The sequence below is a fragment of the Hemitrygon akajei genome, chromosome 18, assembly GCF_048418815.1.
Source record: "Hemitrygon akajei chromosome 18, sHemAka1.3, whole genome shotgun sequence".
NCBI lineage: Eukaryota > Metazoa > Chordata > Chondrichthyes > Myliobatiformes > Dasyatidae > Hemitrygon > Hemitrygon akajei.
The window spans coordinates 36,614,422-36,638,845 of NC_133141.1; the positions used below are offsets into that span (position 1 = coordinate 36,614,422).

The following is a 24,424-nucleotide window of genomic DNA, read 5'->3' on the forward strand; positions in this document are numbered from 1 at the left end:
ACGCCTGCGCCCGCGCGCGCGCGCACACACACACACACACCAATTAACTAGCTGAATACAGGAACAGAGGTCAAACAGGGTCTTCTCTTGTTAAATCCAACAAATCACAAGAGGCAATTAATTAACTGTAATTTGTAAACATCAAGCTTCTGTAAAGATATTGCAGCTCCTTACTGAAGTCAAGTCCTTTGCCAGCTCTCAATAGAGAAATCCCATCAGTCCCATTCCCCCTCTTATTTAGCTGTAACCAAACCCCTCACTCCCTTTTTGAATCCTTGTCACATGTATGAGGGTCAATTTACACTGGCCAGCTAACCTTCCATCATGGGAAATGGGACCAAAGAGATTGCTCTGATGGGCTGAATAGCCTCTTCTGGATCACAGTAGGTAAGAAGGATTTCTGATCAAAAGACTCAGTCCTCTGTTAAATATTGTAGGATCTATACTGAAATGAGACATAGCAAACTGAGAAGGAACTTTGAGCTTGTCTCATCAACCTAGCCCACCCATTTGCCCCCTCACCTGGGCTCATCCATCACCCGCCAGCTTGCACTCCGCCCTCACTCCCCCACCCACCTTTTTATTCTGTCTTCCAGTCTCGATGAAGGGTCTTACCCTGAACATCGACTGTTTATTCCCTTCTATAGATGCTGGTTTCCATCAGCACTTTGCTCAAGATCTGCAGAATCTCTTGTGTCAACAGACCTGGCTGATCTGTAATTTAGCTGAACCTACATGCTTTTGTTACAGAGCTTTAATATACTTACAATTATCAATTTCAGTTATAAAATATTCAGTTGTTCTCCCAACCTCAATAATTTAGTCTTGACACGAGAATTTCTGATGATCTCCAATGCTTGTGTGAGAAGTGCTCACTGTTACGACCCAAACCTATTGTACATGGACTTACTTTCCCAGACACGAATAAAGTTGGACTTTGATGTTCTCATCAGACAAGACCCATTTGAAAGTTAAGTTCTAAAGTTTACGCGCAGCACATTTAGACCAGAATATAAAACTTAGATTACAAATTGCTGTCACGGTTAGTGTAGAAAAGGTCAAATTATGACCACAGGTATTTTGATTTAAATCAGCGGTGTTGGTGGTTGAGGGAGGGAGGTAGGAACATCCTACTGATCTATCTGAGGAAACAACTGCAAATTTCCATGACTCGCCAGTGAGAGCCATTGTTTTTTTATAATTTCAAAAATAACTTATGAACCCAGCAATGTCTTTCACTAATACAGGCACCTGCGTGAAATTATTAAGAGGAAAAGTTGTGTGAGGGGTAGTTTCATTTTTATCCATTCTACAGTTAGGAAAGATGCCTGTTTCTGAAAAGGCTATCTGAATTAGAAAGGGCCTGTGCTTCGGTAGCAAATCCACAGGCAGATGGTTTAACACTGTGGCAGCCTTTCACTAATTTTGTAATTCAAGATATTTTCTGCATTATCTTTCTTTATTTCTCCTTTTGTACTTACTATCATGATGTACTTAATTTTGGAAATATCTGTCTGAATGGTAAGCAAACAACAGCTTCTCACTATATCTCGGTAGATGTGATAGAATAAACCAATTACTAAAAGAGGGCTCCAAAATGTTAATGTGCTCTATCTGTGAATTAGTGTTCTGCCTTTGAACTTCAGCAGAAGCTCAGAGCCTTGTGAAATGTATTGAATATTTAGATTCTTACCTCAATCACCTCAGCGAACGCACAGTCAAAAGGACAATACAGCAAGTATTAATACTGCCCTTGAAGTCGAAGAAAGGAAAAAATGCTTATTTATAGTTTGTCAGGTTGTGCTGGATTTGATCTTTCTGCATGCAGAGGCCCAAATATGCTGTCCTTCTGAAATTGAGAGGTGGCATATGAGGCAGAGAGGACTCTGAGCAGTGATTTGGCCTAAACTATTGTATCCTGAGGTCAAAACCCCTGACAAGCTCTACTCAGGTAGATTTCAATAATAGAACTAAGTAATAAATTTTTTAAAAATAACTACAAATGAAATACAAGCAAATAAAAAAACATTGCAATATAGTAATTACAATGCAAAAATTACAATAGTACAATAAAATTTATATATTACAATATAATATAAAATTGATTATATAAAATTATTACATGTGCAATTAATATTAACATAAAATTACTATGAAATTATTGTGCATACATTTATACAAAATAATACATTGTAAATTGGTAAATTGGTTTATTATTGTCACATGTACCGAGATATGATGATATACTTATCTCGCATATTGTTCATACAAATCGTTTCATTACAACAGCGCATTCAGGCAGTACAAGGGGAGAACAATAACAATGCAGAATAAAGTCTTACAGTTACAAAGAAAGTGCACTGCAGGCAGAAAATACGGTCCTAACAAGGTCGATTGTAAGGCCAAGTCTCCATCTTCTCATAGTAGGGAGCCATGCAAGAGTCTTATAACAGTGAGACAGAGGTTGTCTATGAGTTGTGTGGTGTGTGCATTCAGGCATTTGTATCTTCTGCCCAATATATATTTGTATATTGTGATTAAATTTAAGTAAAATAAAATTACAATGCATTGCAATGGAAGTATTACAATCAGCATGACAAAAATAATCAAATAAATAATGTTACTTTTAAAAATTTCAGAAATGTAATTTATTCATGATACAAAGCAAGAAACATTGCCAAAAAAACCCCTTTGTATTCATGGTCAGTACACTCAGTAGTGTAAATTTTATCACAAGATCTGACCAACAAGCACCATGACTCACTAGGCTGCTTGTGAGAGGTGCCCTCCCCTGAGCGTTCCCCTAAAGACAACAGACACTGCCTTGGGACGGTTGAAGTGGGGAATAAAACATAACCCAGCTCTTTGCAGATTGTGGTTTTGCTAAGAGGGTGTGGAGCTGGATGCAAGGGTCCATGTCCTTGTTCATGCCCAGCAGCTGTGTTACAGGTTGTTCCTGGGGGCACACACCGAGGCAGACATCAAGTGCTGCCGGAAAGTCGAAGGACACCCTTTGGTCTGCTCGAGACTTGTTGGTCTTCCAGCACGGCGAAATATCAGTAAGGGAATGCTGCCAATTGGCTCATTCCAGGCTGCTGGTGTACATGCTGGGGGGTGCACTCAAGCTCGGTGTAGCCAATGCTAAGGCTTTGGAGGAAGGAGCACAGTTTAACCTGCTTCCACTACAGGACATGGAGGAGCAGAGATCGCTGGGGAAGGCCGTTCAAACAATCATGTGCCTCCTTTTTATTTTAAAAATAGACTTCATTTATGATGAATAAAAAATATAAAAGGAAGAACAGTTCAAGAGCCTTTAAGTTTTTCATCAGTATATTATATTAGTATAAACTTTAAAGGGAGAGAGAGAAAAAGCACAAACAGGCATATAGCACCATTGCCGTGATGTGACTCCCGAAATGATACCCATTGTTTAAGGGGCAACCCCACACAACTCCTGCCCTTAGTGAAAGGGCACTAAGGGCACTAAACTCCTCCTCCTTAGTGAAAGGAGCCTAGACTGTGGTCCTTCCCCACAGGACATTAGCATTGAGGGGAAGGACCACAGCACATCCCTCACTCTTGGCTTAGCAGTGTTTAGCATGGGCTGGGAAGTCTGATTTGCCGGTCGGCAGCATTCCCTTACAGACATCTCACAGTGCCGGAAGACCATTCGAACGATAAAGTGAATTGCTGCCCCACTCTCTTCCACAAGATCAGTTAAAAAAAATAGAGTTATTGGTTGGATGCTGGCCTTCTTTACTGTAAGGCTGAGGGTCAGCAGTGAAGTGCACCTTGACCCTCCTCAGCCTGATGGTGTCCTGGTAGTGTCCTGGCTTAGCAGTGTTTAGCATGGGCAGGAGGGTCAGATGTGCCAGTGTCTGTTAGTTGGTATGTTTGGCTGAGCACGCAGGGAAGACCAAGACAAGCTGAGGTTTGAGCAATTATTCCTTAACGATTATTCAGTCATCTTGATATCATATTTCCTTTTTTTTTTGCAGTATATATTTATTTTATAATTTATTGTAATGTTATGCCTTTGCGTTGTACTCCTGTCACAAAACAACCAATTTCACGTCATATAAAACAGTGACAAGCCTGATATAAGCCTGACTCTGATTCTGATTTGTCCCGACATTATGATTTAAACATATGTAAATCGCTGTTAAATTCTGCTTAATGTCACTTCTTCACAGTGCCTTTGGGAACTTTACTGTGTTAAAGGTGCTACATAAATGAAAGTTTTTTTAATTTAACGGCTTGCACGATTGCAATACGACTCATTGCCTTGTATAGCCAATGTAGGAGTCCATCTGGTCAGCTCGTTGCAGTAAAGGGGAGGTGCAAATCCACATGTCAATCACTCTTAGGTTGGTGAAGTCACTAGGCTAATTTATCAAAGTGGATTTCAAAGCCATGCCTAACCTTTTTCATCATATAACCCCCTCCTTCCCTCTCACCCGAATCCCTCCTCACATGATTCAATTTCTCTTGCTGTGGGAACCCTTCCTCTCAAAGACCCAGGACTTCTGCCACCAACTCCATCCAAGTACTAATTTCCTGAGACTTGTTAAGGATGATAGGAATTGGATCTTCCTGGTAGTTGCTAATAGAAAGGCATTATGACTCTCACCCACATAATTCCACCTGCTGGATAAGTAAGAAATAACGGGAAAGGCCAAGTGTTTTAGCTGGAATAAAAGGTTTCCATTACGGCAGAGATCCTGCAAGGATAATCTAGCCTGTTCCTGTCGACATAAGCTATGGCTCAGCCTCCCAAGTTGGAAAGTAATTAGTGTTGGTTTGTAAATTCAAGCTTTCCTCAGAAAGAATACATAATTCAGTACTGAGTGGGTGCTGCATGGTCAGAGCGTCAGTCATTTGGATGAAACATTAAGTATCCAATTCCTTGACCAAAGGCAAAAGGTCCCTTAGTACAGAAAAGGAGGGGTGTTATCCCCAATATGGTGAATGGTATTTATCTCTTAACCAATGTCATGATCTTGTTTTTATCACATTTTTGTTTATGAGACTTCTAGCTTGCTTACTGTCCATTACGCCTCTGGCGTCTAAGGCAGCAACGAAGGTCCTCCATCTCTGGCAGTGTTCAGGGCTCGGTTTCACTGCTGTCAGTCATGCAAGTTCCACATGGAGACTCAGGAATATCACCGTACTCAGATGTAGGAGGATTCTTCATTGTTGTTTCCGTAATGATTTTGTTTGACCGTTCAGGGTTGTTAGCCCTGAGCTGAACCCCTGAACCTGGAGGACCGGTAGACCACTCTTAGTTTGGCCTCTACCCTTTCACTTGTTTGGTGAAGGTGACCTACCAAGGGCCAAAGCACAAATCCCTGTCTTCATTTCTCCAACCTGATGACATGAACATTGATTTCTCTAACTTCTAGTAACTACTCCCCTCTTTCCCCCTCTTTTTCCCTTATCCCACGAGCTCCATCTCTTTCCTCTCCTCTGCATCTTGGTCTGGCAAACATTCACATTCCTCCCTCGAGTTTCCCTCCTCCACCTTCTTCTCCTATCAGATTTAACCTTCCAGTCCTGATGAAGGGCTTTGAATTGAAATGTCAACTGTCCACTTTCCCCTATAGATGCTGCAAAGTTGCTCCAGCATTTTGTGTGTTGTTCCAGATATCTGCAGTCTCTCTGGTCTATTCAGTGTCATGTAGAGCTTCTGGGCTAATGTAAACCCATGAAGAGCATTACATAAATGAAGATCTCTTCTCCTATTTTATGCCAATTGGCTTGTATTTGTTTCTATTCCTTCACTGTGGCTTTCCAGTATTGGCTACAAATTGATATTTAATTAAGAGGTTAAGTTGTGATGGTCCTCACATTGCTGTGGGTGTCACGTGCTATAGTTAGGTTAACCACCTCTCTCGATGACAAATGTTATGACTGTGAGTTGTACTCCCCAATGTTTCACCCTGTACATGGGTCTCAGGATAAGCACCCACCTGGTTCATGAACAATTTCAGCCTTAAGCTTTAGATTTCAATTTTTTTGGTGAAATAATATGAAGTAGTTTTCCAAAGTCTTGATTTATAACTAATAAAGTCTATTTCACACAAAAAAATTCACTCTGTCCATCACAAAAGGCTCCCCCCCCCCCCCAGTGGCCACCCATTTCAATTTGACTTCCCATTCCCATTCTGACATGTTGGTCCATGGTCAGGTTGGAGGAGCAGCACCTCAAATTCTGTCAGAGTAGCCTCCAACCTGATGGCATGAGCATCAACATCTCTAACTTCTGGTAATTTCTCCCCCCAGCTTTTCTCTCTTTTTTCCATTTCCCATTCTGGTTCCCCTCTCATCCTTTCTCTGCGACCTACCTGCCTATCACTGCCCTCTGGTTTTCCTCCTCCTTCCCTTTCTTTCATGGTCCACCATCCTCTTCTATCAAATTTTTTCTTCTTCAGCTCTTACCTCTTTGACCAAATACCTCCGAGCTTCTTACCTCCCCCTCCCCTCCTCCCCACCATCCCCCTCACCTGGTCTCACCCATCACCTGCCAGTTTGTACTCCTTCCTCTTCTCCCACCTTCTTATTCTAGCTTCTGCCCATTTCCTTTCCAGTCTTGATGAAGGGTCTTGGCTTAAATGGTGACCATTTATTTCCATCGATAGATGCTGCCTGACTTGCTGAGTTCCTCCACCATTTTGTGTGTGGAAACCCAGCATCTTCAGAATATCACACAAAATGCTGGTGGAACACAGCAGGCCAGGCAGCATCTATAGGGAGAAGCACTGTCGACGTTTTGGGCCGAGACCCTTCGTCAGGACTAACTGAAAGATGGAGGGTCTCGGCCCAAAATGTCGACAGTGCTTCTCCCTATAGATGTTGCCTGGCCTGCTGCGTTCCACCAGCATTTTGTGTGTGTTGCTTGAATTTCCAGCATCTGCAGATTTCCTCGTGTTTGCTTTTTATTTTCAGAATATCTTGTGATTACGAAATACATTTTTCTAGTTTACTTGGTTTTTCATTCCCTTTTCACAAGAAAGTCAAGAATTGTACACTTTGTCCTATTTGCAAAGTGAAAAGCACTCCCTGGGAATGCTATAATGTAGTGAAGGTCTTGTATGTACTTGCACTTCATGTAAGTATCAAACTTGGCTATGTCAGCTATGGTTCTTCTGGTCTGAAACCAAAACAGAGGAGGTTAGAGACACCCAGCAGGTTAGGCAGCATCTGTGTAGAAAGAAGCGGAGTTGCAGTTTCAGGTCAAAGATCTTTCATCAGAACTGGAGAATTGAGCAAACAAGCAATTTTTAAGTTTTTGAGAGGAGGCACAGTGGAGAGACCAAGTGATATTTGAGATAGGATGGATATCAAAGCAGTTCTAATGCAAAATCATTGACCTGAAACATTGACTTCACTTGTTTCTCCCCAAATACTGCCCAACCCGTTGAGTACTCTTTTCCATAGATGCTGCCTGGCTTGCTGATCTCCCCTAGCTCTTTGTGTATGTTGCATGGATTTCCAACATCTGCAGATTTTCTCTTGTTTGACTATTCTGGCTTGTTGTTTTTGTTCCTATATCAAACATGTATTTTTTCTGAGATAATATGTTAACTAAGGCTTTGTCCCCTCCCTTAAGTCCATAAGACCATATGACATAGGAGCAGAATTAGGCCCAACAAGTCTACTCTGCCATTCGATCATGGGTGATTTATTTTCCTTCTCAACCCCATTCTCCTGCCTTCGCCCCGTAACCTTTGACACTCTAACTCATCAGGAACCTCTCAACTTCTGCTTTAAGTACATCTGACGATTTAGCCTCCACTGCTATCTGTGGCAATGAATTCCTTAGATTCACCACTCACTAGCTGAAGAAATTTTTCATCTCTGTTTTTACAGGGTGTCCGTCTGGTTTGAGGCTTCCTTCTCTGGTTCTAGAATCTCCCACAGTTGGAAACATGCTCTCTACCTCTACTCTACCTAGGTCTTGTAATATTCAGTACATTCCATTGAAATTGCCCCCTCATTCTTCTAAACTCCGGTGAGTACAGGCCCAGAGCCATCAAACTCACCTTATATGTTAACTGGTTCATTCCTGAGATCATTCTTGTGAACTCCTCTGGACCCCTCCAATGTCAACACATCCTGCTCACAATACTCCAAATGCGATCTCACCAATGCCTTATAAAGCCTCAGCATTACATCCTTGCTTTTATATTCTAGTCCTTTGGAAATGAATGCTAACATTCTATTTGCCTTCCTCACAACCAACTCAACATGCAAGTTAACTTTTGGGGAATCATGCTCTGGGACTCCAAAGTCTCTTTGCACCCCCAATCCCTTGGTGATATTTTGATGAAGAGCATTGGTGTTATCCCTTGCATCCTGGCCAAAATACAGCCCTCATTTTACAGAGCCAAGATAAGATTACCTCTGTATGGTATGTACTAGCTACATGCCAGTTGACTGCTGGGTTTACTACTCGGTAGAAGCAATCATACCCTTTATTGTGAACTGCTTAGGGCCATCATTATAATCAGAATACAACTATGACTCATGCCAACAGTGGTTCTGGAAACCTGCCAACCCTCCTGTTTACCTGCACGAGTCACGCATCTCACACATAATCTCGATACTCCAGAAGTCATCTGCTGGATGTGGTATTTTAACTTGAAGTGCAAAAGTAATTGCTAATTGAGAAGATGTGCAGTAATTTATTGACCACTTCCCCTCCATCCCTCCTTCAATTACCCTACCTTCCTCAAGAGGTTGGAATAAGAATCATTGAAGTCCAGTTTCACTAAAGATCCAAAATCCTTTACGTGCGCAATCAGATTTTTCTTTATTCATTTACAGGGTAAATCATCCTGAATTTCATTTGCAGTAGTTTGATGAGTATTTTCAAAGAGAATGTTAAAAGCTTGTGGAATTGGAGAAGGTGCAAGCTACAACTATCTGGCTGGAGGTAAAGGGAGCCTTGGATCTCACACCATCAGGTTCCGATTATTACCCTTGCGGGAGGGTTTGCGGGAGCTGTTGTGGAGGGTTTGAACTAATTTGGTAGGGGGATGGGAACCAGAGTGACAGGGCTGAGGATAGGGATGTTGGTTTACAAACAGATGCAGTGTGTAGTGAGACTGTGAGGAAGGACAGGCAGGTAGGCAGAGGAGGAGTGGTTGTGCTGGTAAAAAATGATATCAAATCCCTAGAAAGAGGTGACATAGGATCAGAAGATTTAGAATCCTTGTGGGTAGAGTTAAGAAACTGAAAGGATAAGAAGACCCTGATGGGAGTTATATACAGGCCTCTGAACAGTAGCCAGGATGTAGGCTCCAAATTACCGCGCAAGAGAGAACAAGCATGTCAAAAAGGCAATGTTATGTTAGTCGTGGGGGATTTCAGTGTGCAGATGGATTGGGTAAATCAAGTTGCTGCTGGATCCCAAGAGAGAGAATTTGTGCAACGCCTCCATGATGGCTTTTTGGAACAGCTATTCTGGATTGGCAATTGTATAATGAACTGGATATGATCAGGGAGCTGAAGGTAATGAAACCCTTAGGTAAGAGTGATCATAATATGATAGAATTCATCCTGCAATTTGAGAGGGAGAATCTAAAGTTGGATATATCAGTACTACAGTGGAATAAAGGGAATTACAGAGGCACGAGAGAGGAGCTGGTTAAAGTTGATTGGAAGGGGACACTAGCAGGGATGATGGCAGAACAGCAATGGCGGGAGTTTCTGGGAGCAATTCAGAAGGCACAGGATAGATACATCCCAAAGAAGAAGTAATCTAAAGGGAGGATGAGGCACGTGGCTGACAAGTGAAGTCAAAGACAGCATTAAAGCAAAAGAGAGAGCATATAATATAACAAAAATTAATGGGAAGTTAGAGGACTGGGAAATTTTTTTAAAACAATAGAAGGCAACTAAGAAAACCACATGGAGAGAAAAGATTAAATATGAATGTAGGCTAGCCAATAATATCAAAAATGATGCCAAAAGTATTTTCAGATATATAAAGAATAAAAGAGAGGTGAGAGTAGATATTAGACCACTGAAAATGATGCTGGAGAGATAATAATGTGGGACAAGGAAATGGCAGATGAATTGAATAAGTATTTGACATCAGTCTTCACTGTGGAAGACACTGATAGTATGCCGGAATCTGAGAGTGTCAAGGGGCAGAAGTAAGTGAAGTTGCAAGTAATGGGTGAAGTCACCCATTACTAGGGTACTTGGGAAACTGAGGGTAGTTAAGTCACCTGGAGCAGATGGACTACACCCCAAGTTTCTGAAAGAGGTAGCTGAAGAGATTGTGGAGGCATTAATAATGGTCTTTCAAGAATTACTAGAATCTAGAATGGTTCTGGAAGACTGAAAAATTGCAAATGTCACTCCACTCTTCAAGAAGGGAGGGAGGCAGAAGAAAGGAAACTATAGGCCAGTTAGCCTAACATCAGTGGTTGGAAAGGTGTTGAAGCCTGACAAATCTGTTGGAATTATTTGATGAAATAGGATAGACAAATACGAATTGATGGATGTTGTATACTTGGATTTTCAGAAGTCCTTTGTCAAAGTGCTGCACATGAGGCTGCTACACAAGCTAGGAGCCCATAGTATTACAGAAAAGATACTAGCATGTATAGAGCATTGGCTGATTGACAGGAGGCAAAGAATGGGAATAAAGGGATCCTTTTCGGATTTCTGCCGGTGACTAGTGGTGTTCCACAGTGGTCTGTGTTGAGACTAGAAGGAATAAAAGTATAGACTATTTTCTAAATGGGGAGAATTTTTTTTTTTTTGAAAAGGGATTTAGTAGTCCTTGTACTACTAAAGGTTAATTTGCAGGTTGAATCTGTGGTGAGGACGACAAATGCAATGTTAGCATTCATTTCAAGAGGTCTAGAATATAAAAGCAGGGATGTAATGTTGGGGCTTTCTAAGGCACTGATGAGGCCTCACTTGGAGTATTGTGAGCAGTTTTGGGCCCCTTATGTAAGAAAGGATGTGCTGACATTGGAGAAGGTCCAGAAGAGATTCACGAGAATTATTCCAGGAATGAAAGGGTTATCATATGAGCAGCAATTGATGGCTCTGGACATCACAGGAATTTAGAAGAATCGGGGGCGGGGGGGAGCTCATTGACACCCATTGAATACTGAAAGGCCTAGAAAGAATGGTTGTGAAGGGGATGGTTCCTATGGTGGGGGAGGCTAGGACCAGAGGGCACAGCCTCAAAATAGAGGGATGTCCATTTAGAATGGAGATGAGGAGGAATTTCTTTAGCCAGAGGGTGGTGAATCTATGGAACTCATTGCCATAGACAGCTGTGGAGGCCAGGTCACTGGGTGCATTTATGGCAGAGGTTGATAGGTTCTTGATTAGTCAGTGCATGAGAAGTTATGGGGAGAAGGCAGGAGAATGGGGCTGAGAGGGAAATGGATCAGTCATGATGAAATGGCAGAGCAGACTCAATGGGCCAAATGGCCTAATACTGCTCCTGTGTCTTATGGTCTTCAACCATCAGCTCCTGCACTGCCATGGATAACTTCACTCACCTCAACACTAAACTGATTCCACAACCTACAGACTCACTTTCAAGGAATTTAGGTAATAGATATTTAGATTACAAGTGCACAGATATAAATCTTAAAAGAGAAGTAAAGGAATAAAAAATAGTAAAAAAAAATCAAAAATAAGTTACCACAAACAGTTTAATGGGGGGGGGGGGGGTCATCATTTCGATGTAATAACTTGTATGGTTGGCATGCAACCAAAAGCTTTTCACAGCATTTTGGTACATAAACCATTGCCAATGCCTGGGATGGCAAGCCAGAGTTTCTTAGTTCATTCATTCATGAAATGAATATTAAATTATGGGAATATTAAATCCCCATGGGGATGAATAAAGTATCTATCTATCTATCTATCTATCTAAATTCCATATCTACCAAGCTGTGGTTTGTTTCAAAGTCACTACTCTGATGACATTTCCACCGCTATGACGTTCTCTTTGCCAATTTTACTATTAAATATTGTTGTAAAGTAATAATCGCAAATAGCAACAGTGGGAAGTTAGATCAGCGATGATTACATGTCTGTATTTATTATAAATGCAAGAGGTGCTGCAGATGCTGGAAATCTTGAGCAACACTCAAAAGTGCTGGGGGATCTTGGCAAGTTAGGCAGCGTCTATGAAGGGGAATAAGCAGTTGACGTTTCGGGTTGAGGTCCTCATGAAGTGTCTTGACCCAAAATGCTGGCTGTTAATTTTTTAATATATGCAGTATTTTATTAATCTGTGAAAAGAGAAAGATGTTGTGAAGTCTTTAGATTGGACTGAGAAAAGAACAAGAAGACTTGGAATTAAGCTTGCTATGCTTAAGTACCTGTTTATTTTCCGGAAGTCCTGAGGATACTATGGCTCGATGTTTAAAATTATTTCTGTTTTTGCACAACTATTCTTAATTTAACTAGTTAATATGCATATATACTTACTGTAATCCTTCTATTTACTTATTCATCTGTATTTGTCATGTATTGCATTGTACTGCTGCCACAAAGTTAACAAATTACATGACATATGCCGGTGATATTAAACCTGATTCTGATTCTCATTTTAGCCAATTCCAAGGATATCAAAGTCAGTGTTATGTTGTAAGTACTGCAGGTGTCCCTGGAGCTCTGAAATAAACCCATATTATATTCATTTTTACAATGAGTGTCATAGGATCTCAGGCTCAGCTGATTGCTAAGTTACCCAGCCATCAGAAGACAAGGTTTGCTTTCAGAACTGTACAGTGAAGCAGTCACACCGATCAAACCCACTGTGCTTTGAGCCTCCTCCCTCCCACCAGCATCTTCCAACATCACAGCTCTGCAGCCACTGAGGTGGGTGTTGAGCTGTTGTTTACAGTCTATTACTTGCAACGCTTTAAATAAAGCATTTAGGTAACCAGAAAACATAATGCGCACTTACTAAATTTCCAAAGCCCACAAACTTCCCCTCCTCAATGGGATGAGCGGGCAGTTTAACCAACAGGAAATACCTGTGTTAAAACAATGGAGAGACAGAAAGTATATCAACACGATAAACATCTACCTTCAAACATCACCAAGTGGATTATGAAAGCTCAAATACGTGCTGTGGTTTAGCATTCTGGAGCAACCCAGGGCAGGAGTCAAGAAGACAGTGTTTTATGTTGATTAAGTATGATAGTCTTGGTACACTAGCTTTCCAGACAGCAGGGAAGATAAAGTAGAGCAAGAGTAGTCCACTTAGTCCATCGGGCCTGTCTCACCTTTCATTCCTATCATGGCTGATCTCATCCAGAGCCCACATTTCCCTCATCTTACAAAAATTTATCTACTTCCTCTTTCAATACTCCTAATGATCCATAGTCCACAATATTCCATTAGACATAGGAACAGAATAAGGTCTGCTCTGCCATTCCACCTCGGCTGATATAGTATTCCTCTCGACCCCATTTTCCTGCCTTCTCCCTGTAACTTTTGATTCCCTTACTCATCAATAACCTGTCAACCTCCACTATGAATATACTCAATGACTTGGACTCCACAACTGTCCATGGCAATGAATTCCACAGATTCACCACCCTCTAGCTAAAGAAATTCCTCCTCATCTCTGTTCCAAAGGGATGACCTTCTATTCTGAGGCTGGTCCTCTGGTCCTTGATTCATCCACTATAGGAAACATTTTTTCCACATCCACATTACCTAGGCCTTTCAATATTTGATAGGTTTCAATGAGATCCCCCCCCCCCCCCGTTCTTTCAGGATAGAGAATTTCAGAGATCTGTCACCCTTAGTGAGAAGAAGTTTTAACCCACCTCAGTTTTAACTGACTACCCCCTAAACTATCACAACTAGGAACACCTCAACATTTCAAAGTTCAAAATAAATTTATTATTAATGTATACATCACCATATCCAACCCTGAAATTCATTTTCTTGCACCTAACAGGGCAGACAAACAACCAATATGCAAAAGACAACAAATTGTGCAAATACAAAAGAGATTTAAAAAATAACTAAACAATAAATATCAAGAATATGAGATGAAGATTCTTTGAAAGTGAGTCCATTGGTTGTGGGAACAGTTCACTAATGGGGCAAGTGAGGTTGAATGGAGTTACCTCCACTGGTTCAAGAGCATTATGGTTGAGAGGTAGTAATTATTCCTGAACCTGATGGTGTGAGTCCTGAGGCTCCTGTTCCTTCTTCCTGATGGTGGCAGCAAGAAAAGAGCATGGCCTGGGAGGTGGTGGTCCCTGATGATGGATGCTGCTTAGCTTTGACGGCACTTCATGTAGATTTGCTGAATGGAGGAGAGGGCTTTACCCATGATAGACTGGGCCTTATCCACTGCTTTTTGCAGGATTTTCCATTCGAGGCATTGATGTTTCCATACCATACTGTGATGCAACCAGTCAATATACACTCCCACCACACATCTATAAATATTTGTCAAAGCGTTAGATGACATGTTGAAACCTTGCAATCTTCTAAGGAAGTAGAGGTGCTGCCGTGCTTTCTTCGTAATTGCACTTACGTACTTGGCCCAGGACAGGTCCTCTGAAATGATAACTCCGAGGAACTTAAAGTTGCTGACCTTCTCCAACTTTGATCCCCTCAATGAGGATTGGCTCTTGGACCTCCGGTTTCCTTCTGCTGAAGTCAATATTCAGTTCCTTGGTTTTGCTGACTTTGAATGAGAGGAGGTTGTTGTGGCACCACTCAGCCAGATTTTCAATCTCCTTCCTATATGCTGATTTGTCACCACTTTTGATTCGGCCAATGTCAGTGGTGTTGTCAGCAAACTTAAATATGGCATTGGAGCTGTGCTTAGTCTCACAGTCATAAGTGTAAAGCTAGTAGAGCAGGGGTTAAGCTTACAGCCTCGTGCTGGTGGAGATTGTCGAGAAGATGATGTTGCCAATCCAAACTCACTGGGGTCTGCAAGCGAGGAAATTGAGGATCCAATTGCACATCATGAATCCAATCCAATTACCCTCTCATTTCTCCCTTAGGATCTTGGATGTTTCAGTAAAATCACCCCAAGGTTAGGTTATGTACTGACAAAAGCAAAGTTCCTCTATTAGCAGATAATAATGTGCTAAATGTCCAAGCTTCAAATAGCACCAGCTAAAGTGTTAAGCAATGTTATTTTTTTAAAAAGCCTCACTCTACCATGCATTCTAATTCTCTCATGGGGTATGAGTGTGACTGGCAAGGACCAGAAGTTAACATCTGGGGCCTAATTGTCCCCGAGGAGATGGATCTGAGTTACTCTCTTGAAATGCTGCAGTTTTGGCACCTTGAGATTAAAGGAGATGGCATCAATCATCAAGGACTCTCACCATCTGAGACGTGCCCTTTCTCATTACAACCATCAGGGAGATGGTACAGGAGCCAGAAGACACTCACTCAACATTTCAGGAACAACTTCTTCCCCTCTGCCATCAGGTTTTTGAATGGTCCATGAGCCATGAACACTACCTCACTATTCTGCTGTCCTTGTGCACTAATTTTTTATTTGTATATTTCTTATTGTAACTTAATAGTAATTTTTATGTATTACACTGAAAAGCAACATGTTTCACAGCAGGTGAAACCTGATTCTGATTCTGCTGATGAAGACATTCCCACAGTGCTCTGAGGTCCCATTAAAAAAAATTATTATGTTTAGCCTCACTTCATCTGGCGCAGGGTGCCATGAGGTGTAGTCACAAGGGGCCATTGTGGGATCCCTGAACTGCACATGCCACACTTCAAATCAGGTAACTCATTCACCCGGAGGTTAAAAAAGATGCAATGTTTTTATTAAGTCAGACCTGCAAACAAATCCAATCTTTCAATACGTTTGGTCTAGAAATAGATTTTTTTAGAAATATAATTTATATTATAATTAATGTTATAGGCACATAGGGAGAAAGCCTATTTATTTATTTTATTTCTTATTATAACTTAAGGCACTATTTCATATCTTACACTGTACTGCTGCCTCAAAACAACGAATTTCACAACGTGTCAGTGATAATAAAATTGATTCTGATTTTGATGCTGAGACACAAGTTCAGCAATTATTGTATTACTTGTAAAGTAGGTTTGAGGGGCTATTTGTTTTGCTCTCGCTCCTATTTTCCTTAATATTGAATTTACTGCCATTTATTGTCATTCATACATACTGTATGTGCCTGGGGAAAGGGGTTGGAATGTGTTGATATTAGATTAGGTGAATTTTATTCCATAACTAAACAAGCTCACAGTCTTACTAAAGCCTGTGGATTCATGCATTGGCTTATTCTCAGCTTTCTGATGTTATTGACGCAATATAGGACTGCAGAGCTATTCTCAATATATTAACACAATATTGGACTACAGGGTCCATGGTATATGGACTACAGAGCATGTCTAGTGATACAGGTTTTTGTAGATGACACCATGGAGTTTCAGCACCGGTCTCTTCACTCTGACTGCCCATTCCCACTTTTTAACTTTCTCGATCTATTTTCAATCAGGGAGTAGAAAATGTATAGACTCACCTTAACACATCTGATACTGGTATATGGAAACAAGATGCATTAACTTTGACTAAGAATCAAAAAGCCAGCTTAGGTCTGCTCAACATGTTATTGTGGAGTCTGACTTTAAGTTAATTTTCTTTTCAGAATTAATATTGTTTTTCCAATCATGTAGGTTTCCATTATTTTCTCTGAAATCCTGAGTTGTTTCACTCATCCCAGATAGTACCAGTCCTGTATCAGAAGTCTGAATCTATCCTGCCGCTGCTGTGTATTACAGAGAGGATGTTACAGTGTTGGAGCAGCTTAAACCAACCGGCAAGACCCTAATCACTACAATTTAGCAACACTATGACCACATTAATCACTCTGCAAAAAAAGGACTTTTTGTTCTAATTATGCTTTTCCGTGTAAAAATTGCAAATTATTTATGTTGGTGGTTTTTCTTGAACCATGCTATGTGCTTGTGATACACCTACAAGTAACTTTTCATTACACCTGTACACACATGTAATTGTGCACGTAACAGTAAACTTGACTTTGATATTTGGGAAAGCACTGTGACACAGCTAATGGAGCTCCAGGGTCCTGTGTTCAATCCTGATGTTTAGTTCTGTCTGTGTGAAATTTGAACATTCACCCTGTGGCCGGATGGTTTTCCGTTGGGTACTGCAGTTTCTTCCCAGCTGCCAGAAATGTATGGATTGGTTAAATGGCTACAATGAATTGCCCATAGTGTAGATAGGTAGTAGAATTGATGGGAAAAGGTTCCAAGGAAAGTCAATGGGGGAATGGGATTCCTCTGTGTGTTGGCATTGACTGAATGGGCTGAAGGTCCTCTTCCATGTCCTTAGGAAATAAGTGGACGTGATTGTAAGCCCATCTGTCTACTTATGGTTCAAGCAGTTTTTTAAAAAAAATCTTCTGTGTGAATCACCCAAGGCAGTAATTTTTCACTGTTCTGAGCAATGTTATGTCTAAACCAACAGAGTAACTGGACATTTATCTCATGTTCTTTTCTGGATTCTTTCTTTGTGCAAAGTGAGTTGGTGATGCTCCCAATATAATATTTGCAACTCAGAAGTAAATCACAGTAGGTGATGTCATAGGTTTGGTGGTACTACGTTCTTTTCTAAGTCAAAAGATCACAGGTGTGCCACTAAGGATGGTATTTCAGTACTGTGGAAGCGAAGTCATGCTTGCCTAATTTACTTGGGTTGCTTGAAGAAGTTACAGGTGCTGTGATTAAAGATATATGGCTGAGCCTGCATGCCAATGATGCTGCTCCAAGCAAATTTTTCATTATTCCTCACCATACTTGTCGATACAGTAGTAAGCTCAACTCGGCTTAAGGGGAAGTGGTAGATATACCATTCTTAGATTTGCAGAAAGTACACCCTGTTGAGAATACAAACTCACTGTGGGAAATATCTTTTTCCAAGATAAAAGATGATCTGGCTAAAATGAATCAAGGAATAGGCATTTAAATAGACTTGTTCTGATTGACAAGATGTGCTCCAGGGATTAGTAGTAGGACACCAACATTTTACAATGTATTTTAATGATTTGGATGAAAGCGACAAGTGACTGCTTGCTAAATTTGCTGATGCCATCATTTGAGACAGAAAAGTAAATTGTGAAGAGGACATTTGGATGTTAGAAAGGGACATTGATAGGTTATGTGAACTGACACAGATTAACAAATGGAATGTAAGTGTGAAATGTCCTACCTTGAGAAGAAGAATATGAAAGAAATATATAACAAGAGAAAGCCTTCAGATATACATTGCACATTTAGATGGAGATGTAACGTAAGGATTTTTACTTCTCATGTATATGAAGGGTGTAAATAATAAAGTCAATTCAATTCAGTTCAATTCAATTCAATAGAGATCTCTGTATGTTCTGGTGCATGATTCTAGAAAGGCTGGAATGGGGATAAGAAAGCTAATAGAATCTTCTTTATTGCTGTGGAATTGTATACAATTATGTTTCAGTTATACAAAGCATCAGTGAGAGGTTATCTGGAGTGCTGTGTACAGTACTAGCTTTCTTATTTAAGGAAGGATGTTAATGTGATACAAGCTATTAGGCCTTGCTACTGCCATTAGGCCTTAGGTCCCACACTACCAGGTTCAGGAACAGTTATTGACCTTCAACCATCAGGCTCCAAAACCAGCATGAATAACTTCATTCACCACAACTCTGAGCTGACTCTACAACCTCCAGACTCACTTTCAAAGGCTCCACAAATCAATATTATTTAATTCCTTTTTTAAATTATTTGCATGATTTGTCTTTTGTGCATTGGTTGTTGTGAGTCTCTGTTATTTATATTTCTTTATTTTCCTGTAACTAGCTACAAGAAAATGAACTTCAAGGAAGTATATAATGACATATACATATTTTGTTAATAAATTAACTTTGAACTTGGCAGTTCAGGGGAAGTTTACATGATGCTGAGATATATCCTAGGATGCTCTGGGACACATCTTCAGTGATGTAACCTGGGGTCGTCGAGCGTTTCGGGTCTTTCAACATCAGACACTGTCGCCCAGGTGACCCAGCCAGGGCTGATCAGGCCCCAGTTTGTCTCCCAACAGCATAGGTCCACTGGTCACACCTCTTGATCCATAGGCATCCAGAGGCTCGCTCAGCAACCTCTGTGACAGACCTGATGGCTCTTGCAGCCAAGGAGAGAGTGGGTTCTGCAAAGAAAATTATCCTCTGCAATGGTGAAGTTTTATTAAGAAGAAATAATAAAACCCCAGGTTAGGCTTGTATCTCCTGGAATTTAGTCAAGGGGAATGGAATGAAAAGTATAGGTCCTGAGAGATCTTGACAGGGTGTCTGTGGAGAGGGTGTTCTTGTGAGAGAATCTAAGACAAGGGGTCACCCATTTCAAGCAGAAAAGAGGCAAAATTATTTTCTCTCAGTGAGACATGAGAAAGAGGTCTCTTTCTGAAAGGATAGTGGAAGCAGAATCCTTGAACTTTTTTAAGGGAGGGATAAACAGATGTTTAATACACAAAGGGATGAAAGGTTACCAGAGGTAGACAGAAAAGCAAATTGAAGTTTCTGTCAGATGGTGCCCAAAGTTTGAAAGGCCTACTCCTGCACATAAGTCGTGTGCCTCTCTGTAATTTTGAATGAAATAGTAAATCAAAGCCCTCTCATGCAATGTCAAAGTTCAAAAAAATCAAAGTCAATTTATTATCAAAGTACATATATGTCACCATATACTACCCTGAGATCCATTTTTCTTCAGGCATTCGCAGTAGAACAAAGAAATACAACAGAATCAATCAAACACTGCACACACATGAAGACAAACAACCAATGTGCAAAAGACGGCAACCTGTGCAAATACGAGAAAAACCCAATGTAATAAATAAATAAATAAATAATACTGAGAACATGAGCTGTAAAGTCCTTGAAAGTGAGTCCATAGGTTGTGGAATCAGTTCAGTGTTGAGGTGAGGGAAGTTATCCACACTGGTTCAGGAGCCTGATGGTTGAAGGGTAATAACTGTTCCTGAACTTGATGGTGTGGGACACAAGGCTCCTGTACATCCTTCCCAATAGCAGCACCGAGAAGAAAGCATGGCCTAGATACCTGGGCACCATTTAAAGAATGACTCACAGGGCTCTAGGAAGATTCATCTCGGGAGCAATTACAGTGGAGCATGGTTATTTCTCATTTATATCATTGTCATTTGTGGGACCTTGCTATGCATAAAGTGGACAAAGTATTCCCCTACCTTTCCATGCAGCTCAGAATTGTTTAATTGACTGAAATGTGCTTTGAGCTGTTATCAAAGACTAAAGAAATACAAGTACTTTCTTTCAAGGCATTTGGCAAACATTTTAGATTTGTTTGCCAAAAATACGCAACACAATGATCTAGCTGGCAACAAAGCATTTCATTACAGGATAGAAATTACCAACTCTGTCACTCTCAATATGAACATTTAACGTCTCTCACACCAAAAGCCCGTCTGTGCGATTTTGACACAGGCTCTTGCATTTTAAGCCTGTGTCTAAATAGTGAGCAACAGCTAAATCTTGTCTAAATACACTGGCAGATGCAATATTGATCATTGCATCAAACAAATTTAAGCTGTAAGTTAAAATTAATTATGTTAAAATAATACTTATCAAGTTCAAATTTATTGTCATTCAATTGTACACATGTATAAAACTAAACTAAACAAAGTTCCTCTGGGCGAAGGTGCGGAATGCAGTACATATTTCACATACAGCACATAAAATAATATTAACATACTAATATTAACAGATAATAAAAAAAGTCTGTAGATGTACAAGGGAGGCACAATAGTGTAGTGGTTAGCACAACGCTTTACAGTACCAGTGACCCGGGTTCAATTCCCACTGCTGCCTGTAAGGAGTTTGTACGCTCTCCCCGTTACTGTGTGGGTTTCCTCCCACAGTCTGAAGAAGTACCGGTTGGTAGGTTCATTGGTCATTGTAAATTGTCCCGTGATTAGGCTGGGGTTAAATCGGTGGTTGCTGGGCACCGCAGCTCGAAGGGCCAGTGCCTCAATGAGTAAATAATTGAATAAAGTTGCTGTATATACAGTTAAATACACAAGTGTAATGCTACTGGTTTTATTACATAAGTAATATGTACTGGGTGGGAGCAAGGCGTTCAGCAGTCTCACAGCCTGGGGAAGAAGTCGTTCTTATATAGTGGTACCTTCTGCTTGATGGTAGAAGGTTAAAGAGATTGTGAGACAGATTCTCTTCTCTGCTTCTCTGAAGGAGACAGCAAGCCATTTATCTGAACTGGCATGCCATTAAATTAATGGGATAAGACCAGAGATGTGTTGAGCATTTTCATCTGAGCACTTTTTCCCCTCTTTCAACAGAGGAGCACAAACATTTGAAGATATAGTCCCCGTGAGCCTCTTTAATAACTGGATTTGACAAATTATTCACTCTAAGCATGTTCAAAGCTGAATAAATGGTAGAGTTTTATTGTAATAACCATTCATGATTATTGGAAGTGGTAGAGATAGAGATCAGAAAAAACGGAAAACAGTTGAAATAAAAATAATCTGTGGGTGTGTTGTGAGTGGTTTATTGAGGCCTGTTTAAACTAAAGTAAGAAAAGCATCCAGCTTTCTTATAAATCTCACCACAAGAGCTTTTATCATTTGTAATCTCTCTCTCCAATTTCATTTCCTTGAGGTACTGACTAGTGATGGAGTTTGTTTCCATACGCCCCCTCTGGCAAACTCACCACATCCACCATCCCCCAGTGTTATTTCAGTTTCAGAGGCAAAGGATGATGCATTACACTATTAACCTGGAAATTCCTAACAGGTTTCCTCCATCCTGCCAGCCAACTTATCCAAGAAGGATATTTTACCTGAGCTCCATCCAATTCTCAATCCAAATATGCACACAGTTGGTAGAATCTCAGGAATTCACTGCCACAGTTGCTTGGGGAGGCTGGAGCATTAAAGAGTTTAAGGTGGAGGTAGATAAAGTTTTGGAAGATCGAGGAATTGATTGCTATGAGATATGACACAGAGGAGTGAAAGCCTGCAAGAAAATTAATCTCAGGATCGTGTATGGTGACATATAGAGTGCATACTTTGATAATAAATTGACTTTGGACTTTTGAGTTGTGACTGGTATTGATCAGCCAGGTAGCCTACTTCTGCTCCTTTTTCTCTGTGTTCTTGGGCTCCTACCAGAGTTCCATTGACGGGGGTCGGGAGAGGAGCCTGGATGAAGTCCTCCTCCCACTCAGGCCCCACGTCATCTAAGTTTATCTTGTTCAGCGGAGACTGCATACCAGAGCTGAGGCCATCTGGAGTCATTCAGTAACTTTACCCACTAAGTGGCAACACACTTGTCCTTGAGGTAGTTGGTTCAAATTCCACTCCAGATCTATGAAATCAAAGATTAGATGGATCCAGCCAGTACGATACCAAGAGAGTGTTGCACCATTTTTAAACCAGGGACACTTTTGCCCATCACATGGACATTAAAGATAGAATAGGAATTCTGAAGGTTAGGAAGTTTCCTGGATAATATCCGACTTATAAATAATTTCCTTCCGCACTCCCTCCAAGGATTCAACTTCAAAAGAGCTTCATTGGCTGGAAACTGTTTCAGCACATCCAGAGATTAATGAAAATTGTTTCTTAATTAAGGAAATGTTGAGGCTTTCTCTTTAAAGTGTTGCTATTTTTTATGAAGTGTGGTTAACAGATATGATGGCTTTTTTGTTGGTCATGGAAGCCATGTAGCTTAAAATGATTTTTCTCAAAATGACACTATCTGCAAAAACAAAAGTGATAATATTTGAGATAACTTTCTGCGTCAGGCTTTATTTCTTGCTTGAAGGGGGAAGTTCTTTTACATGTTTCTCCTAGGGACTTTCCACAAACAAGGCTCCAATAACATAACCAGCCAGTGGTTGGCAGTGTTACCAGTCGTTTCGTTGACCTTTGTAAAACAGTCTAGCCTGATCACCATTTAATCTATGTCCTGCTGGCTCATCCTTGAATGGGTTTAATAGTAGCCATTCAGAGCACCTGATTGCATTTCTTCCCATGCTTTGTGGGGCCTTAACTCTATTCCTGTGGTGTAGTCTCTCATCTGTGTGGACTTGGGCAATGAGGGCTTTTAGCCTTGGGTTGTTATGGCGAGGCCTAGCCCTGTGCTCACTGACCCTTCTTCACTTTCTCCTTTCAGGGAAAGGCTGCTGATGGCCTACAGTGAGCTAGCCCAGGAGTTCTGCCATCTGCGCCGTCTGACTGAGGCCCAGACCGAGATCCTAACAAGGCTCTCCGAGGAACAAGCAACGAATAACGGTAAATAGCAAATGTGCACAAATGGGGGTTTGGGGGCTGGAGGGGGTGTGGGTAGGATACAGAAAGCAACTTGTTTGTAGAAGCATTCAGCTCTGCTGTTCAATTGGATTATGGCTGACCTTGTATCTCAAATTCATATTCTCACATTCCCCTCACATCACTCTATGCCTTTTGTATCTAAAAATCTATTGATCATTCTCCTTAAATATATTCAGTGACTTGGCCACCACAGCCTTCTATAATAGAGCATTAGATCTATTATTCCTGTTGAATTTGCTAAACTGGAATCCAATCACTGATTATTTTTGTCCCGTGTATTCTTTATGTCATTGCCTCCTGCACTTTGCTAATTGCCACCTTGCACCCAACCGCACCCAACCTCCTCTTACCCTACCCAACATCCCACCTCGTCTGGTCCCATAGGTGTAAGTGTCTTGGCTACCATTCCTGAATGTTATATTGAACCCACAGAACTGCCGCTTTCTGGATGAATTTTAGCTTTCGCACCACTCTCTGTAAACACTAGAGATTGTTCTGTGTGAAAATTCCAGGTGATCAGCAGATTCTGAGATAATCAATCCGTCCCTGGTCAGGCACCAACAATCATTCCGGGGTCAAAGTCACTTAGATCACATAACTTCCCCATTCTGATGTTTGGTCTGAACAACAACTGAACCTCTTGACCATGTCTTCCTGCTTTTATGCATTGAGTTGCTGCCACATGATTGGTTGATTGACGTGGGCTGGGGCGCTTTGGCGAAGAATGGTTATGTGGCCTGCAGTCGGCTAGCAGCACAGCACTAAACTGAATGAAACAGACTCCTGGTTTGATCTTTCTTGTTCACTCGCTTTTTGCTATTTCTGAGATTTGCTCTTTTATCGTGCATTGGGTTTTTGATGTTTTCTTGAACGGGTTCCATGATGTTTCTTTGTTTTGTAGCTGCCTGCAGGAGGATGCATATCAGTATTCTGTATACATACTTTGGTAATAAATATACTTTGAGTTTTTGATTTGATATTTGCATTAATACGCAGGTGTATGGGTTATGATGTATTCCT

At 40.9% G+C, this 24,424-nt stretch overlaps 1 protein-coding gene across 3 annotated transcripts in view; it reads left to right on the forward strand.

The window, feature by feature from the left end:
• The window catches only part of LOC140741323 (TANK-binding kinase 1-binding protein 1-like), a 178,504-nt gene that overhangs the window by 143,934 nt on the left and 10,146 nt on the right, over positions 1 to 24,424 (forward strand). For all 3 annotated transcript variants that reach the window (XM_073071407.1, XM_073071406.1, XM_073071405.1), the window contains one exon: positions 23,247 to 23,365. In XM_073071407.1, the coding sequence (XP_072927508.1) occupies positions 23,247 to 23,365 (119 nt within the window). The remainder of the gene's footprint in view (positions 1 to 23,246; positions 23,366 to 24,424) is intronic.